The 20,856-nt window shown below is 34.9% G+C and overlaps 2 protein-coding genes across 3 annotated transcripts; one reads left to right on the forward strand and one right to left on the reverse strand.

The window, feature by feature from the left end:
• Nucleotides 1-276: 276 nt before the first annotated feature.
• On the reverse strand, nt 277-8,470 carry LOC125672120 (basal body-orientation factor 1-like). Of its 2 annotated transcripts, none has more exons than XM_048908237.2 (7): nt 8,274-8,470; nt 6,707-6,760; nt 5,660-5,714; nt 4,946-5,090; nt 3,135-3,214; nt 1,102-1,278; nt 277-875 (listed from the first exon to the last, which is right to left on the reverse strand). In XM_048908237.2, exons 1-7 carry the CDS (start codon nt 8,411-8,413, stop codon nt 606-608), a joined length of 921 nt encoding a protein of 306 aa, XP_048764194.1. In that variant the 5' UTR covers nt 8,414-8,470; the 3' UTR covers nt 277-605. The 2 variants fall into 2 exon arrangements, with proteins under 2 accessions (XP_048764194.1, XP_048764195.1); XM_048908238.2 differs by having other exon boundaries at nt 277-871; nt 1,098-1,278.
• A 141-nt stretch (nt 8,471-8,611) lies between these two features.
• Nucleotides 8,612-15,976, forward strand: LOC125672046 (uncharacterized). Its single transcript, XM_048908106.2, has 4 exons — nt 8,612-9,053; nt 12,502-12,641; nt 12,815-12,886; nt 13,778-15,976. Exons 1-4 carry the CDS (start codon nt 8,630-8,632, stop codon nt 14,450-14,452), a joined length of 1,311 nt encoding a protein of 436 aa, XP_048764063.1. The 5' UTR covers nt 8,612-8,629; the 3' UTR covers nt 14,453-15,976.
• The last annotated feature ends 4,880 nt before the right edge of the window (nt 15,977-20,856 follow it).

Raw genomic sequence — 20,856 nt, forward strand, 5'->3', positions numbered from 1 at the left:
CAGTGTTTTTAAATCTGTTTATCACCCCCGGACTATTTGATGAACACATAGAATAAGAAATTGCAGGATCAAGCCCAGATACATGTATGGCTATACTGAAATGAAAGTAGATAATGTTGATATATAAATTTCATTTTGAAAATATATGAGGGTATGAACTGCAATATGCTGGTATGAAGTGTCACAGTATATGCCTTCGTGTATTTACAGAAATGAAATTCATTTCTTAAATATATTCAGTATACACTACACTAGAATGTACCTGTATGTAAGAAATGAGAATAAAATACACTTTATTAAAGTATCAGGTACAAATAGTCAGGTATTGGAGAGATCAGTCTCACAATTTAATCTGTTTACAAGGAAATAGCTTTTCCTTAATTTTACAAATGTGTCCTGTAACATTGAGAAATGGATGCAACAAAAACACAAAATGTTACTGGTGGACAATGCCTTCAAATGCTAGTTCACACTACTAGTCAAAAATTGGCTTCACTCATTTTCAGGCTTGATAAAACACATGCAAGAACAGCTGTTTTCCATGACTTTCTGGTGCGAATGCCAGTCAAATATTTGTATATATATATGAATATATATATATATCTTCATCTTCCTGCCTCTTGGAGTCCATCGCCCTCACCACCATCCAACATATCAAACGCTTTAAGCACCTTGTGTTGCCGTGTGCTTCTAAGTTTTTTAAGGTCATTTGCATATTGCTGTTCCCTCAGCAGTTGTTTCCTCTGCTCCTCCAGATCCCGCTGGTGAGCCTGGTAGACACGTGTCATGTGAATAAGTTCTTGTAACTCCTTCCGTAACTGTCTGTTTTCTTGTTTGATCCTGTTGGTGTGGTCTGACAGACACTGGCTAGCTTCCTGTAAAGCATTAAATAGGAAAATCAGGTCTCATATTTTGAAAGATATTTGCAGATATTTGTTAAATTTTCCATTTCATCAGAATTTTCAATTGTAGAGTTATTCCCCTTTTAATGCAGGTTTTGTTCTTTTTTAAGAGACAACTAAATCAAAAGAAAAGAAATACCTGTAATGAAAAAAAAAGACACCAATACGTCTGATCACATAGGTCTATTCATTCACTTGCCTTGTTTGCCAGTTTTTCTAAGGCTGCTATCCTGCTTTCCGAATCTTGTTGGTATTCCCTCTTCTCTGAAAGGAATGTGGACTTGAGTTGTTGGATTGTATCAGAATGTTTGGATCTCATGATCATAACTTCCTTTTCCAACTCTTTTATTTTATCTAACTGGTCAGTTTGTAAATCCTGAAAAGAAAAAATTGTAACAAATGCAAATTACTCATTTAATCAGTCGAAACCACATTACGGCAAAAATTTATTAAAAGTAGTTCGTTCACACAGTTAAGGTAGGTCCTTAGTCCTGGATTTTTGGGGTTTAGGTAGCATTTCTTTGTTTGGAATCAATAAATTAACATTCAGAGTAATGAAAAAAGGCAAAACAGTTAAGGCTTTCCATATTAATTTTCATTACATACACCACTAAAGTCATATACCCCGATGTAGATTTTTATGAAATTCATTGGAAACAGTTATTTGTTGTTATTTTAATATAAAAACAACAAAATATTTTTTGAATTGCATTTATTTATCGGGAAACATGTCAATAACTAAAACACATGTCATTTTCAATATGTTCATCAAGTTTTAGAATAATATGTGGAAAATTATTGAATTAGCGTTATTCCCCAAAATGTTAAAAAACAAACAAATGTGGATGCATTTTCCTTATAGCATGGTTTACATATCATTTTTTCTGTTTATATTAGTAGAGTTACATCTGTTATAGTTATTCATGGGAAAAAATCCATACCTTTCCTTAATAATTTCAAATCTATAGCTTCCAGATTATGTATACCCCCATCAAAAACTGAAGTCTGGCACCATACAGCTGAGCTATTTAAATCACTCGGGATTAAAATTGTATGTAATTTCATGAAAAAACACAGATAATGATTCCTTATCACCTTGGTAAAATGTTTGTCAAAAATAAAGGAAATATATCACATTATGGACTTGATAAATAATTGAATGAAAACAGAGTTATTGTCCTTGGATTCAATATTTTGAAACATATCATTGACTATTCAAATATAACTAAGAATTTTGAAATATTTTATGGCTAACAAGATTTTTTACATTAACTATTGAAAAAGATTCCAACAAAATTTATGTTCCTATCATTAATTATTGACTTTGCAAAATCCTATGACGTCACACGAGTGTGGAACTACGTTAAACTGTAAGTTCTCGAAATCAAAATAATTTGCCCAATAACTGACCTAAATCTTTCATTCAGATTTGAGAGAAGGCAAAACACAGATATTTTAGACTCCTTAGGTACAGTCATGTAATAACTATGTATTTATCTTATTGTTAAATATAAATGCTGATGAGCTGTACTGCCCAAAGTTGTATTAATTGAATAAACTACATTTGTATATATCTATAAGTGGCCCAACATGATATTTGATTTTGAAAAGTCATGAAGAACTCTTTAATCATTGAGGTAGATAAAGAGAGATGAAAATTACAAAGAATAAAGTACAATGTATTTGTAAAGTGATCTTGCTGTTACTCACCATACACCAGTGTGAAAGAGTATAGTTCAAATCTACATCTTAGCCCCACATCAATGTGAAATCCCTCTTAATCAATTACTGATCATTGATAAAAGTCAGAAAAAGCTACTTATGTGGAATTTATCATGAATTTAACCCCGAGTTCACCAATAATAAAAAACATCGCTAAAACGCACCAAGTAGTATGAAAGTTAGAGACCGGACAAGCTCAAATCTATGGCATTTAGTGACAAAGTGACCTTGACCTTTGACCTCAAAATAAATAGGAACCTTCCTCTTTTGGATGTGATCATGTTATGTAAGTCTCACAAAGATGAACCAAAAAGTATGAAAGTTGGAGACCGGACAAGCTAATTGTGGAAGCCGCCCAACTGGACGCCCATCCTTCGCCAATTTAAAAGCAGAGATTTGCTTAAGCAACTCGGCTAAAAATCAAAGTGAAGTATACCAGTTTTCACAGTACTGTAGTGTTTCTGAATGTGCTGGAAGAAAGTAGTACTAGTGAAATACTAGTACATTTACCTTGTATTCTTGAAGCTCTGACAATTCTTCTGTTGTTTTTTTCAGGAGGTTTTGCTTTTCAAATAGCAAGTTTTCAAGTGCTAAATAAGAAAAAAAAATCATGTATTTATTGTATGAAAATACATGTATAAATTGTGTTACTCAATATGAACAATGTATCAATATATTTTATTCTGAAAAATTCTGTGTAAACCTGTGTGTACATTTGTAGCTACCTAAGTTAATGAATCAAAACAACTGTAAAAACATTCAATGGAGATATGGTTTTTGTGCTTTCGACATACCAATGAAATTAAGGACAAACAAAAAAATGAATGCATGAATCGATGGCTTAGTTTGGTTGTAATAAGCGAAAAAATATAAAATTCATAAAAAATAAGGGACTTGTAAATTTCCTATGATGTTCAAAAGTTGAAATATACTACCCCTCCCTATGTATAACTCTATACAAATTTCTCCCACTGTTTTGAACTTAATTGAAAAATCATAAGAATAAATTGCTTTCCATACAGGAAATTGTATTCATTTTACTTACAAAAACATAAATATAGTTTCATTTTCATCCTTTTTGGGGGGGAAAAAGGTTTGTTTGTAGCAAGTTTTGTTAGGATTCTCCAAGCAAGAAAGAATAACAACTCGTCAACCGTGAGAACAAGCCTCCACATCCATACTTGGTTTTCTCCAACCATGAAAATTTAACACTTTATGTGATTCTACAGTGGATTATTGTCCCCTAGTGACACACAATAGAAAACGCTCATGTGAATGACCTTTCCAAATGACCTTGATTTATACCGAGCAAAGCTCGGATGGGCCAAAGGCCCGTCTGCGAAGCAAGGCTCTAAAGGTAACGCGTATGTAAAAGAACAAAGTCAAAATCAGCAAAAGAAAAAGAGATAATCTCTATATACGTTCACTGAAATTTTCGTGATCCATATGAGCGCCGCCATTTAATTTTTCATTACCTGCTTTAACAGTTATTTGTGTTTTACTTTGAATGCCAATAATAGAAGACTCTGACGTGCAATTCGTAATTTAAACACTCAGTTTGTTCAAAGTGAATAGTATAATTATCATTGTAACAGGTTTTAGCAATAAATACATATAAAACCGTAATACGACTAAATAGATGAACGAGTTCATGAGTTTCTTTGAATAAATGTGACGTCACAATACACAGTTTACGTCGCCTTGCGTTTTATTTCCCGCGTTCAATGAATAGGCGGATCTTGTAAAACTGTTGTCCCCATATAAACCCCTTTGACATTGAGATGTTACTGGGTGTTTAGCGCAAGGAAAATTTCATTCAATATATATATTTTTAATTAAATGAATCATAATCTACCGTACCTAACGGAATTATGATTACCACTTGGGACACTCCAATGACCATTAGATTCGCTTGGTCCAACGGTCACGCCGTATACATATTAGTAATGACACACACAATATAAGTCATCATATCACGCTATATAGGGAGGATTTCATATGTCCATCAGTCTGGTCATGAAAACTTTTTATGCCAAGTCATAACGCATGCATTACATTTCTTTGCCCAGTTATGGCTGGAATGTACAAAGAGGATTGTATGGTGACAGCTATACACCCTGAAATTTTGTGTGCAGAGGTATACTGTATACTGAGGAGCAGTCATCATTAAATGTTATACTTTACAGTTTATAATTTTGACACATATACCCTGATCATTCCTAATTACCAGGAGAGTCATTGATAATTTAAAGATGTGTGCCCCTAAGAAGATTCTATCTGTCAATCAATCAATAAAGAAGGAGAGAGAAGAGTCTGTGGACCTTGCTTCTTTTGGTTGAAATCCTCCTCCATGTTGTATTTCTGTAACTCGATGTTCCTGATCTCCTCTTTGTTGTGGTCGCTCAGTGTAATGATGGTTGTTTTACGCTTTGTCGTCTTCTTCTCCATGTAGCTCATGTATTCATGCTGAGGACAAAAGTTATTGGGTTAATAGGAAATACCATCTCTATTATGATTAACATTGAAATGAGTTACCAGGATCACAGGAGTTTTAAGTTTTATCAATGAAATCAAAATAAAAATCCAGGAAAAATTATCCAATCCGAAAAAAAAAAAATATCCATTGTTTTCTATTAAAATACATTTTAATAGAAAATGGTGAATAATTTTTTTCTGGATTGGATAATTTTCTTCAGATTTTTATTTTGATTTCATTGATAAAACTTCAGACTCCTGTGCCAGGATGTAGTATTTTCAGTCAGCAAGATGATTTCTCATTGTAACATTTATAATTTTTTAGGGCCTCACAATTTAGTGGATGCTCCTACAGTAATCACTTTGTCCATATGTCAGTACTTTCTACGGCATGTGATAACTTAGAGGAAGGCCATTTTTTTATTTTCAGATTTATCGGTTTTGTCATTACAGAGTTATGGGGTGGAAATTAAGAATTTTTTGATAAGAGAATAGCATTTTCTGTACAGTATTGTATTATCTTTAACCTTGATTTGAATTTCTAAATGTCTGATACATACACTTTCAACTCTGACCCGACTGCCTTCTTGCTGCAGCCATTCATTTTCCTTACGTCTGGTCACTTGTTAAGGAATAATTCTAACTTTAAAGTACAAGTATATTATTAAGTACATGTTTGCTAGTCTACTTTATGACCAATGATGGAAAATTATGTATCTATCAATAAATCAAAGATAAATTTATGTAATTCTAAAAGTATGTTATACTCCATATACCACAATTATTATTAACTTTTGTGAGGTGAATATTATGAATTTGCTACTTGAAAGTAATATTTACCAAGTCCATAGGTATAGCTGAATCATCATTTTCACCTCATAAAAGTCAAATAATTATTTCATTATAGGAATAATTGAATAATAAATTCATAGAAGACAAAAGTCTTGACCATTTATCATCTATTCAACTAAAAACACAAATGTATTGTTCAAACTCAACAAATCCACTTAGCTGCAGAATGCTTATTGCTTACTCTCTTGATAAATATACAATATCAGACATGCATAGTAAGTTTAAATTTCAATGATTGAGAAAAGAAAACATAGTACCATGCATCTGGACAGCTAAAGAGAAAAAAGACATATAGGTTATTGCCAGAATATCAAGGAATTTGCCCATCCAAGGTTGTAGCAGCTCATTCCACTTCTACATAACAACCAAGGGTGGGCATATTTCTCAATATTCATTCAATAACCTTTTCATTCATATATTTTTCAAATTCTATACACTTCTAACTCTAAAAGAGCACATCCGTTTACATTTTTGGTAACATTGCAAAGTCTTTACATCCATAATTATTTGTGAACAGATGTGATGTCACAATCAAGTATTGTAAGCATATGTGACATCACAACTGACTTAAAGTAGTCCCCACCCATTAACAGTATGCTCTTTTACACCTTCAATTATAATCCCGGTACTCTCTATTAAGTCTATAGAAAAAAATATCATAATTTGTAATAATTAGCATTGCTTGTTTCATTGAAATCAATCTATTGTGGTGTGACATCATGTTATAATAATTTTCTTTAATTAATAAAGGATACAAATCTTCAACTCTCTTCTTGGAATTCTGTAATTCAGCAGTCACTTTTTCAAGTCTACATGAAGAAAATTGCACACAAGATATTAATTTACATATATCTTTTTGCATTAATATACCATCTCATTACCAGGTACAATACAATCACTAGAATTAACTACGTAACTAAATCTACCTACTCAAAGTAGCTTTTAATCATATAGCTATAGCTGCAATAATGTAGCCCTATCCATTTTTTTTTATTCTGACGTTTTCGGGATAGGGCTACAATTCCATAGGATCTCCGTAATGGTGCAAAATAATTTTATGAATAACCGATAATAAACTCTGTGTATTAGTCCCAAATGTTGTTTACACCAAAAGGAGTACCAACTTTGTGCTCGGGCATGTCTGATAAAGGTGTTTTTCATTAGATATAATGTACAGCATGCAAAATTCTTCGTCTGCTCCGCCATGCTTGTTATCGCGAGATCTCATAGGTGGCTCTAATGAAAAACCTAAACATTGACAATCAGCGTGAAAATGTAGTTACTCGAGCCACTTCGACAAAGAAAGGAAAATCATATTGTTGCAGAAAGAATTTACACTCTGCTGTTTGGTTTTTAACTTGATATTAAATTCAAACCTTTTCAATACCGATGAAATAGCTTTCGCCTCCATACTTGTCCATTGATGTAAATACTATATATGGCATATGCAAATGACTTGACAATCGGAAGTTGAAACTTCAGTACATCAAACATGGCGCACAAATATGAATCGAGAAATTGGAATTGATCGAAATTGTTGAAAACGGTAGAATAGAGCCTCACAAATCTTAAGTTGCAGGTTGTAAATTTATATATTGACTAAGAAACATAGAATATCATTTTATTTACGTAAAGAAAGTCAGGAAATGTTTAGAATGAGCGCAATTTGCACCATTACGGAGATCCTAAGGAGTTGTAGCCCTCTCCCTAAAAAAAAAAAAAGAAAATCAGAGAGGGCTACATTATTGCAGTTAATATAGCTATACTTCTGCACAAATAAGAAATTAATGAAGGTCCATAAAAAATGAACATTTTTGGAAGTTGATAACGCTTCAGTGTTTAATATTTTAACAATGTCTCCAAACTACTGCCCTTGCAAGAATTTGGGAAACCATTTTCAAGAAGTGCTAAGGCTATCCCAATCGATTAAATTTTGTTTGACAACAATTACTCTGAAACAGGTCTGTAATGGATACCATTTAGTCAACAGGGATGGTGAGCTGAATTTAACTCACAAACGTTTCATGCACACCTCGTTTCATACACAACAAACAAAAGAATTTTACTTTTGTCCTATTATATTGTGACTGAAATGCAGCAATGTTGGGGAATACATTTTAATTAGGCCTAGTATATACAAGTTGTGATGACTAAAGAGTAAAAGATTATCCATTTAAGACCGTGTTTGGTGTGTCTACTTTACAGAAAATAATGAATTTTTTACGTGTTGCTAAATAAAGCTACTTTCGGTATTGATGGTACTAAACTTGATTACCACTGTAATCGAGACAATTCGGGAAGGATAAAATTAAGTGTACTCACTCTTGTTGCAAAAGCAGTTCTTTTTCAGAAGGTTCAGGAGTACCAACTTTTGTTGCTTCGGGTGCCCCATCCTCTTTATCACCCTTTCCCCCTTTCTTTCCTTTTTTACCTTTCCCTTTCCCTTTTTTCTTGGGAGGCATCTTGGCGCTCTGTTGACTGTGGCAACGGAATTGTTTTCTTAGTTTCGCACTTCAAAGAATAACTTTTTGTGTTTTATTTTCAAAATTCTGGGATAACCAATCTTTATGTGAATCCTCGTGCTAAAACAAAAAGTTTTTTCATTCTTTTATAGAAGGATTAGTTGCTGTCATACTTTTACGAAACGCACGAATGAAGTCGGGCACTAACTTTTAAAAATGGCTGCCCCCATGAAGGAGGCAGATTCAAACCGAAGAAAACTAGAAGATGATGCTCTGGACTTATCTTCGCCTTCTTTTGATCCTCTAAGAGCTCTTTATAGCAGAAGGACTCAGTTGCCATGTCCAGACATAGTTCCACTAAATAACATCGCCGAATATGTATCTTACAGTGAAGGGAAATCCAGACGTCAGAGAAGAAGACAAACAGACACTGTGGCAGTGAAGCCTCAGGAGGACGATGGAAAATCAATATCACGTGATACCAAGGAAAGTTTTAGCCAAAAGTGTGCGTCTGGACAGAATACTACAACACAAAATGACAATGCTGACAATTTTGCAAAAGCCACCACGGGTAATGATGAGAGGGATGATAAAAGAAAAACACCGAGAAACAGAAGGAATGTCCTCACAAGATTGGAAGGTATGTATGACTATTCTCTCACCAGAAGGTACATTACTTACATCTCTGTCAACACTTTTGTACAAGACTCTTGTACAACTTTTAATATATATACGGTGTGACCGTTGGACCGAGCGAAGCATGATATGGTCATTGGCGTGTCCCAAGTGATAGTCATAATTCTGTTCAGTACGGTAAATTACAATTCATTTAAAAATATGAATTATTTATGAAATTCCCCTTGCGCTAAACGCCCAGTATCAAAGGGGGATATCTATGAGGATCCGCCTATTCCTTTAACGCGGAGAATAAAGCACCAGCCGACGTAAACCGTGCATAGCAACGTCAGATGTAGCCTCGACTGTTTTCTTCGTCTTTCAAACCAAAACAATTATAAACAATAATTCATTTCAAAATATATATTATTTATGAAATTTTCCTTGCACTAAACGCCCATTTAATAACATCTAAATATTAAAGGAGGATATACAAGGATAACAGTTCTACAGGATCCGCCTATTCATTTAAAGCGGGGAATATAACGCCAGCCGACGTAAATCATTCATTGTGACGTCGACATTTTTCTCTTTCAAATCAAACAATTATAAATAACAATACACTCCATTTGCAATTTAAAAGACAGTTAAAACAAAACAAAATTAACCAATAAATTCAAAGTGGTAAAAAGTAAGCGTAAATATATTGTATATTTTTATTTAAAGAAACTTATGAACTCGATCATCTATTTAGTCGTTATATGATTACGGTGTGACCGTTGGGGCGAGCACAGCATATCTGAATACATTTTAAAAAAATTTATATTGAAAACAAGGAAAACTGATCTGGTTCACTGTCAATACGTAGGATTACTGTCTTGCTCTTCTCGCCAATGTAGGAACCAGTTTAGTGGGAAATGCAACGAGCGTGTTGTGACGTAGCCTGGTAGTTGTGACGTGACTGTTTACATTTCTTTAGACCATATTTTAAAAAGAAAAAGAAAGGGGGAAGAATATGATTGTCATCCTTTCCTTTCAAATAAGAAAGGTTTGTAATACTTCAAAGATTTTTTTTATTATTATTTTACGAATCGAATCATCCGCCATTTTGTACGAGGGACTTCTGGGATTGGCGTCAAAAAAAAATTCTTGTTAGAGGTTGAGATTTAGCTCGGATTATTTCCCGCGCTCTAGTCATTAGAGCTCGCAGTACGAGCCAGCGCTCTGCGCTGGCTCGCTATTACTGTTTTTCTATTTGATAATTGGCTAAAGACTGTAACAATAATAATCATACCATTCCAAATTAGCTGTAATAGGCGCAGGGATTGTCCAGTTGAAAGAGCCAGTCATTGTCTTTATCAGGCCTGGAGGTTTTTCGAGCTTGCTCAGAGTTGTACTCAAAACAAACATGGCCAAGTTTGAGTATGAGTACAGTAAAAGTTTTATAACCTCCAGGCCAGAATTTGATTAGTCTTATTTTGAATTGAGAAAAAGCATCCAGACATTTGTGGTAGGGCGTTGTAGTGGCCATATTTTCCCTTAAAGACCCAACAAAAATACCAGAAGGTTTCTTCACAGATCACTGGATGTGGGTGGAGCTCATCTATGGTCATTATTTACCTGGCCAAGACATCAGGATGTAGTGTATAGTTTTGATATACACAGGACATGTCTCAGGGCCCTCTGCAGAGTTTCTGTGGTCATAGTGTTTGAATAATGGTTGTATTCCCAAGGGTAGCTGACACACAGTCTACACCTAACCCTTCTTTCTCTCTCTCTCTCTTACTCTCAGTGATTGACTCAATGAATAATTTTTGTTACAAATATAGAGGTATCATAAATTGATGACATAAATTATTTCAATAAGTTACAAGTTTTAGAAATTAATGTACAAATTATTGTTTGATTTCTGATTGTGTAATTTATACTACATGTATATAGAGGGGGGGAAATTACAATTATATCAAAATTGCATTGTTCAGGGGTCTTTTTAAAAACAATTGAATTTCAAGAAAATAGCAGTTGTGGACAGGTCAATGCTATCAAAACTCTAGAATGCAGTGCTTCTTCAAGATCCAAAGAATACCCATAAGTGCAGGCTGTTATTGTTATCAAAACACCTCTCTTGGGTACCTCCAGACCACAGTTTCTGCAGATGTCACTCCACTGGAGATCTATTGTTAAATGTTTGATTGACAGGCGTCTTACAATTTGGGGGTGTTAACTTAAAATTGAGTCTTTAAAGATTTTCCAATGAGAAAATTAAAGCAACCAAGTGGGTGTTTTTATGGTCTTTTTACATATATACAGATCATTATTCCATGGATCTGTCTTTAACCACAAATCATTATTGTCAAACTGAATGATAATTTAATGTTTGTAATTTTTTAATATTTCATTCAAAAAAATTACACCATAGTCAACACAAGGGAAAATTCAAACAAGTAAATAACACTTCTATCAATAACGAGTTGTCACATATAACACTGATACATTTTTTGGCAGTAAGAAAGTTTTTGACTGAAAACAAAAAAACTGTGTCAGTGTTCTCTGCTTCTATTGACAGTGGACTATTTTCAACTCATCCTTCAGAGTTAAATATATGATTGAATCAACACAATGTGGAATGGAGATAATCACAAAAATGATAAAATAGGGTGGAGTCATTTAAAAATCTCCTTCTGAAGAACCACTGGGCCAGAAAAGCTGAAATTTTCATGAAAGCTTCCTGACATTACAGATTCAAGTTTTTTAAAACCATGACCCCCAGGGGTAGGTTGGGGTCACACTAAGGGATCAAAGTTGTACATGCAAACATATAGGGAAAATCTTTAAAAATCTTCATCTCAAGGACCACTGGGCCAGAAGAGTTGAAATGTACATCAATTGAAGTTTGTGAAAATCATGACCCTCGGAGGTAGGTTGGGGCCACAATTGGGGATCAAAGTTTTACATACAAATATATAGGAAAAATATTTAAAAATCTTCTCAAGAACCACTGAGTCAGAAAAGTTTACATTCACATGAAAGCTACCTGCCGTAGTGCAGATTCAAGTTTGTAAGAATCATGGTCTCCGGGGGTATGCTTGGGGCACATTAGGGATCAAAGTTTTACATGCGAATATATAAAGGGAATCTTTAAACATGGGCCAAGGTGACTCAGGTGAGTGATGTGGCCCATGGGCCTCTTGTTTTAAATTTATTTTATTTAATCTCAGCGAGATTCGTTGAGTCTGGATATTTGGACTGACACCTCACTGAGATTACATTTTGTTATGCAACAGTGTCAGAAAAGATATACATTTTAAGCATTCTTTTCATATGAGATTTTGGAACTTAATTAAACTGAAGGTAAGTTTCGGACGTAAAATGGATTATGCATGATTTTCTTTCTTTTTTGTGACATGCTTAATTTCATATTAGAAGAAATTATATGAAGAAAATTGAAGTTAGGTTTAATATTTCTATTAAAGGCTACCAAAGAGGACCACTTAGTTTTCTGCGAAGATGTGTAAATGAAAAGTTATTAATTCAAGTTTGGATTCGGAGTGCAGTTGATCTAAGGGGAATGTGCAAAGGCTATCTTATATCTTTTGACAAGCATTTTAATTTGGTAAGTGTTTTTTTTTTTAGATTTTTTTTTAATTTCAGATAAAGTACATATATACTGTTTATCTTTTTTATAACATAGATACCAAAATTTAATGCAACATTCAAAAGTGTATGTCGCTTTGTGTTACCATGCATGACCTCAGATTACAGTAACCAATTATTCATAAACTGCAGGCAATGATAGATGTGGATGAGCTCTATAGATGCCCAATTTCAAAAGAAATGCAACAACGCAAAGAAAACAAGGTATGGAAATAAGGCTTGAAGAAATAGGGAACACAGTGTCAGTTTAATTCAGCACTCAGCTCAAATCATAAAACAAATGAACCCATGTCATAGATCAAATGTAATGTCATTTTATCACAGTAAACTTCAATGGTTTCTTTAGTACACTAGTGTAGTATGCGAAAGAAATTATTTAAGTTTATGGACTGTAGATAAATCACCATGTTTTTTCCATCCCACTGCATACAGAGCTGTCGATCCAATAAAAGTTCTACCCTTCCCAACTGGTAAATAAACGAAAACTTCACAGTTCATAATCTAGAATTTTCCAATTTTGAGGCAATGTAGAATGCATTTTTCAAATGATCACCGATTATCTAGAAAAAGAAAAATGCTGAGATTTCTAGACTACACACTCAAACTTGAGTGTTTGTCTGTTAAATTAAAGAAATCCCAATTTGAACCAAAAAATTTTGATAAATTCAAGGTCACTTGAGGAAAATGTTTAAAAACATGTGCAGACCACATCTTTGTAAACGAGAAGAAGTACATACTTGTATGTGTACCAACTTCACCTTAAGCTTGTTTTAGACCCAAGAGTGCTTCATGATCCGAGTGCAAGATCATTTTGGATATTAAGATTAATGATTATCAGAGGAAAAGTGTAAAATTGTTATTCAAGGACATTATATATACACATAATTAACATTCCATTTCAAAATATGCCCAACTTTTGAAGTCTTATTAGGACAATTCCCTATTGATTTGATTTAAACAATATGACATTTCTAGTTACTACGTAATTGATGATGCAAATCATTTCATGAACAATCACCAAATGTATTACATGTATTCTTTACAGGATGTATGAGATTGATCACTTTGTTATTCTCACCGTTTTATTCATTACAGAGAGAGAAGCGAAGACTTAAACAACTAAAGGATCAAATGGCCGAGTTATCGGTAACTGAACAACCTTTAACCACCACAGATGTTTGTTTAAGGACTTCTGTCAACAGAGAGGAAAGTGAAAACAAAATCTTATCCTCTTCTCTGGCACCTAACGAAACAACAGCACCCAAAACAGAATTAATACAAGAATCACTTGACAAAGACTTTTCAAAAGTTCAACCTGTGAAGAGTATTGAAACATTAGATAAAAATCTGAACGATTCATTGAAAGGTACTAAAGAAAACAAAATCATATCCTCTTCTCTGGCACCTAATGAAACAACGGCACCCAAAACAGAATTAACACAAGAATCACTTGACAAAGACTTCTCAAAAGTTCAACCTGTGAAGAGTTTTGAAATATTAGATAGAAATCTGAAAGATTCATTGAAAGGTACTGAAGAAAGTGACTTGGACAGTTCAAATAGGCAAGATCAAATTGCTGAACAAGTTCAATCTACTGAACGGAGCACTTTACCATGTGAACAGGTTCCAGCCACTTCCAGTGAACAGGATCCTGTCTCTGTTTGTGAAGAACCAGCATCCCAGAAATCTTCCTCTCCTTTTAGAGAAAGACATGTAAATCAGTTGTTTATTAGAGGAGATAATGTTGTTTCCATTATGATTTTAGATTAACATTGCTTATTAACAGAGGAGATATAAATGTAAATTTATGTGGTTTCCTTTTCTATGATGTTGGAGTAAAATTGTTCTTTATTAGAGATTGTTGGTTTTTAGGTCACCTGAGTAAACTTGGGTGACCTATTGTAATTGGCTGTTGTCGTGTGTTGTGTGTCATGTTTAACTTCTTGATAAATACCATTCCAATTCTTTTCAAATTTGGTATGAAGCATTGTTGGGACAAGGGGGACCTAAATTGTAAATTTCTGGATTTCTGCACCCCTGGGGCGTTAGGGTCGGGGCAAAAATTAACCAATTTTCAAAATTTTTTTTTTTTTTTTACAACCACACATGTGTAAGAGAAACTAAATGTATAGTGATGTTGATCAGGAAAACTTATACCAAAATTGTAAATTTCATAATCCCTGGGTTTAGCTTCTGACTCCAGGGAGGGTCCAAACTTGGTATTTACAATATATATTTGTAAAACATTTAGACGATACCTTATTTAATGCTATTGAAACTAAATAGATATAGAAGGAGTAGGTAGTCCATTACCAAAATTGTAAATTTCATGATCCTAGTGGCTAAGGGTCTGGTTCCAGGGTAGAGCCAAATTACTATTGTGATTATATTTTCTTTATCATTTGAAATACTTCTTGAAGTTTGCTGATATGGTATATAAACTACATGCATATTTAGGATGTACCAAACTTGTGAATTTCACAAGCCCAGGATATGACTCTAGGATCATTAATGTTACATATATTATATTATGTAAAGCCTTTCATCGCTATCGCCAAGTTCGAGGGCATTTAAAAGAAAGATATTTTCTTTAAACTTGTGTGTACTTTTGTTGAAGATTAGTACCAGTATTCAAAACAGGATTTTTTTTCTAGATTTCGAAAGCCTGTGGACTAGTGATACATATAACTACTGTAATACTCAGGTGACCGATAAAGCCTGTGGACTAGTGATACTTATAACTAGTACTCAGGTGACCGATAAAGCCTGTGGACTAGTGATACTTATAACTAGTACTCAGGTGACCGATAAAGCCTGTGGACTAGTGATACTTATAGCTAGTACTCAGGTGACCGATAAAGCCTGTGGACTAGTGATACTTATAGCTAGTACTCAGGTGACCGATAAAGCCTGTGGACTAGTGATACTTATAACTAGTACTCAGGTGACTGATAAAGCCTGTGGACTAGTGATACTTATAGCTAATACTCAGGTGACTGATAAAGCCTGTGGACTAGTGATACTTATAACTAGTACTCAGGTGACTGATAAAGCCTGTGGACTAGTGATACTTATAACTAATACTCAGGTGACCGATAAAGCCTGTGGACTAGTGATACTTATAGCTAATACTCAGGTGACTGATAAAGCCTGTGGACTAGTGATACTTATAGCTAGTACTCAGGTGACCGATAAAGCCTGTGTACTAGTGATACAACTAATACTCAGGTGACCGATAAGGCCTCTGAGGACCTCTTGTTCTATTAAGATATTGAAATAAACTTGTTGATTGAATTTTGTTGGTTTCTTTTTATTTTTATAGATCATTTTAAACAGAATTTGTATAAATATGAAAGACAATACATTTTCATGATTTTGCAACACAACACCAATTTCCTTTATCCACACGATTTCTCTTGATACTTTGAATATCGATAATGGAGAGGAACCAAGAATACCATGCATTGACAGCAAGAACCTTGTATTACAGATCCAAAACATTTCCAGATTACCAGAATGACCTGGCCTGGAGGTTACTTGTGCTATAAATTAAATTGTACTCATGCTCAAAAGTAAAGGTTATAAAACTTCTATAAAATCATTCTCACACTCAAATGGAGTACATATTCAAGATTTTTTGAGTATGTTTCAAAGCTTACTAGAGTTGCACTCAAAACAAACATGGCAGAGTTTGGGTACGGTAAAAGTTTATAACCCCCAGGCCTGGTTGACCTTTCGCTCTTTGTGTCCATTGGTCATCAACCATTCACTTTTGAACATTTTCAACTTCTCGAAAGCTGCTGAACCACTTGTCGCCTAAATTGTATGTAGCATTTTTAAAGGGGGGGGGGGGGGGGGGGGACAAAAGTTGTGATTCATCTTCTTGTGCCTCTAGGGATGGAGCTCTTTTAACTTTAAAAATTTTGTGCATTTTTAATTTGTCTTTATTCCTGAACTGTCACAAGCTGACTGAGTACATAATGATAGTGAATATGAAGGTCTCTAATAAACTTGGGAGTTTCATGACCCAGGTTAAAGTTTTCAGGCACCAGGTCAAAGCTATATGAGTCATAGAGAAAATTATATTTGATCTTTTTTCCTATACTCTAGAACATATAGCAGATAAACTTTGCATTGAGCATAAAAAACTCTACCAAGATTGTGACTCCAATATTCAGGTTCCAGTCAGAGCATGGTTGTATGGCTCAAGCACTAAAAATATATATCTACCCCTGAACATCTAGTGGACAGTGCATTTTCCTTGGTAAGTAATTGTGAACTGATTTGGGATGATATAATTATGTAGAAATCAGTTAATTTATCAGTCGATCCATCCTCTATACAAAATGTATTTCCATCCCGCTATGTATTTAGGTTTTTAATGGAACTTGAGGCCCATTGTCCACATTGCTCATCAAAGCAGCTGCATTTTTGTTTGTAAAACATTCAAAAATGCGGCCAGGGGGTCATTTTATGAATGAAATTATTTGTAGCCCTACCTATTTCAGAATATAAAATATCAAGGGAACATCATAAAACTGCCTAAGGAAAGAGATCTTGCTATCTTTAACAACTAGAGAGGTAATCACCCTGCTGTCAATACCAAGCAAGATACCGCAGTTGATAGATTTGGAGAAGGCCTTCGATAGCATCCATAGAGAAAGTTTATGGAAAATCTTGCAACACTACGGAATACCAGCTAAGATCGTAGATTTAAATAAAGCTTTCTACTCCAAATTTAAATACACAGTTGGCAAGACATCAGATACCAGCTTCCTTGTGAAATCTGGAGTTAGACAAGGTTGTGTGATGTCATCCCTGTTATTTATAACAGTCGTGGACTAGGTAATGAGATCAACCCTGAGAGAATATACAACACAGGCATTAGATGGACCCTTTTTAGCTCACCTGAACCAAAGGTTCAAGTGAGCTTTTCTAACCACTAAGCCAGAAAAGCTGAGATTTACATGAAAGCTTCCTGACATAATGCAGATTCAAGTTTGTTCAAATCATGGGCTCCGGTGTTGGATGGGGCCACAATACGGGATCAAAGTTTTACATACAAATATATAGGGAAAAACTTTAAAAATCTTCTTCTCGAGAACCACTAAGCCAGAAAAGCTGAGATTTACATGAAAGCTTCCTGACATAATGCCGATTCAAGTTTGTTCAAATCATGGGCCCCGGGGGTTGGATGGGGCCACAATAGGGGATCAAAGTTTTACATACAAATACATTGGGAAAATCTTTAAAAATCTTCTTCTCAAGAACCACTAAGCCAGAAAAGCTGAGATTAACATGAAAGCTTCCTGACATAATGCAGATTCAAGTTTGTTCAAATCATGGCCCCCGGAGGTAGGATGGGGCCACAAGGGGGATCAAAGTTTTACATACAAATACATTGGGAAAATCTTTAAAAATCTTCTTCTCAAGAACCACTAAGCCAGAAAAGCTGAGATTAACATGAAAGCTTCCTGACATAATGCAGATTCAAGTTTGTTCAAATCATGGCCCCCGGAGGTAGGATGGGGCCACAAGGGGGATCAAAGTTTTACATACAAATATATAGTTAAAATCTTCTCAATAACCACTGAGTCAGAAAAGCTGATATTTACAAGAAAACTTTCTGACATAATGCAGATTCAAGTTTGTTCAAATCATGGCCCCCGGGAGGTAGGATGGGGCCACAAGTGTGGGGGGGGGGGGGGGTCAAAGTTTTACATACAAATATAGGGAAAATCTTTAAAAATCTTCTTCTCAAGAACCATTGGGCCAAAGAAGTTCACATTTACATGAAAGCTTTCTGACGTAGTGTAGATTCAAGTTTGCAAAAATCGTGGCCTCCAGGGGTAGTTGGGGCCATAATAGGGACTAAAGTTTTACATGCAAATATATATATGGAAAGTCTTCAGATATGGGCCAAGGTGACTCGGGTGAGCGATGTGGCCCATGGGCCTCTTGTTTCCAATTTTGAAGATCTTGACTATGCAGATGACCTTGTTCTACTGTCACATCTTGAAACCCATATGCAGAGCAAGACTTCAAAGTTACAATTCAATGCCAGCAAAATCGACTTGAAGATAAATGTGAAGAAAACACAAAGCATCCAAAAGGGATACAACTAGATGGGAAAAACCTGGCAAGTGCAAGAGCCTTCACATATCTTTGAAGCGTGACAACAGATGGTGGAGCTGAAGAAGACATCATGGCAAAACTAGGTAAATCATAAACTTTAAGAACATTTGGAAGTATTGCAGTGTAAGCAGGAACACCAAGATCAGGCTGTATAACAGTTGTGTTCTGTCAATACTGTTGTATGGTGCAGAATGTTGGAGGATGGCAGAGAGGGATATCGACAAACTCTCAAGTTTCCACAATGGTTGCTGAAAAATAAGACCTACCAAAATCTCCAACAAAGATCTACATTAGAGAGCTCAAACCTCAGACATGTGTGTTATTTATATGCCCCCGAGATCAAAGATCGGGGGGCATATTGTTTTTGTCCTGTCTGTCATTCTGTAATTATGTCTGAAACTTTAACCTTGCTAATAACTTTTGAACAGTAAGTGATAGAGCTTTGATATTTCACTTAATTGAGTATTCCTTGTGACAAGACTTTCCCATTGGTTCCAACATTTTTTACCCTGTGACCTTGACCTTGGAGTTTGACCTACTTTTTGAAAACTTTAACCTTGCCAATAACTTTTGAACATTAAGTGATAGAGCTTTGATATTTCACATTAATATTCCTTGTGACAAGACCTTTCCATGGGTACCAACTTTTTTGACCCTGTGAACTTGACCTTGGAGTTTGAACTACTTTTTGAAAATTTTAACCTTCCCTATAACCTTTGAACAGTAAGTGATAGAGCTTTGATATTTCACATGCGTATTCCTTGTGACAAGACCTTTCCGTTGGTACTAAACCTTTTGACCTTGACATTTGACCTACTTTTAATTTTTTTTTTACATTGGTCATAACTTCTAAATGGTAAATATTAGAGCTGTCATATTGTACATAAGCATTTCTTGTGACAAGATCTTTCTACTGGTACCAAGATATTTTTCCTTGTGACCTTGGCCATCTTCGGAATTGGCCATTATCGGGGGCATTTGTGTTTCACAAACACATCTTGTTAAAATATACCATTGGTGGTGGATTGGACATGTCCTCAGAAAACTAACCGATACCAACACTAGGGTATCCTTAAGATATACTCCAGAAGGCAAGAGGAAGCAAGGCTGTCCAAAGACCACCTAGAGATGGACCATGGAAGCAGAGATGGGCCAAACTTGGAGGGAAAAGATAGGGAGCAGTGAAGGAAATTAGTCCTTGCCCCATGTGCCTCCGGGTGTAACAAGGACTAGGTGGGAGGTAAGGCTACAAAATGGCAGCTATACACAGTGTAACAATTAGAGAAGAATTGATTTTAATTAGATTGTGATTTGACCAGACGATATGGCATAACCCTGACCCAAGCTCATTTGAATAAGGTGAAGGTTAATATTGAATAATATTTGGATAATGGACCGATATTAGTTTATACTTGGCATAACTGTTGTTTACAATCAGACGGTATGCATTATGCTAATTCAAGGTCAGTTGATCAAGTTTAAGTGGAAATGATCAGAAATATTTGTCGTAAGCCCAACTTTGTTAATGATTTGGAGTGAATGTTGCTAATGGCCTATCAGAATGAAAGTTGTTGAAGACCTGTCAGAATGAAAGTTGTTAATGGCCTGGCAGAATGAAAGTTGCTAATGGCCTGGCAGAATGAAAGTTGCTAATGGCTAGGCAGTATGTCTTGACTCTGAACAAGGGTCATTTACAGACTGCACATTCCAATCAGACCATGAAGTCATTTGGTCAATATGTCAAGCTACATGTAACTGGTTAAAAAAAAGTTATTAATAACAATTTCCCCCAAATTGTAATTATGTAATGGGGATATTAGCAGTCAATATCTGACATTGCTTTTGAAAAAAATTGAGTCCTTACTTAGAACCAAGGTCATTTAGCAAAGATGAAGATCAATGATTATTGCTCATGATCACATTAATCTGAGTTTTGTTGTTGTGCAGCACTATACTCAGGTGACCATTATGGTCTCTTGTATAATCTACAGATCTTTCATTTCAATATACTTTCCCATCATTAATGAAAACAAAAGATA

This window comes from Ostrea edulis, chromosome 4, assembly GCF_947568905.1.
Source record: "Ostrea edulis chromosome 4, xbOstEdul1.1, whole genome shotgun sequence".
Lineage (NCBI taxonomy): Eukaryota > Metazoa > Mollusca > Bivalvia > Ostreida > Ostreidae > Ostrea > Ostrea edulis.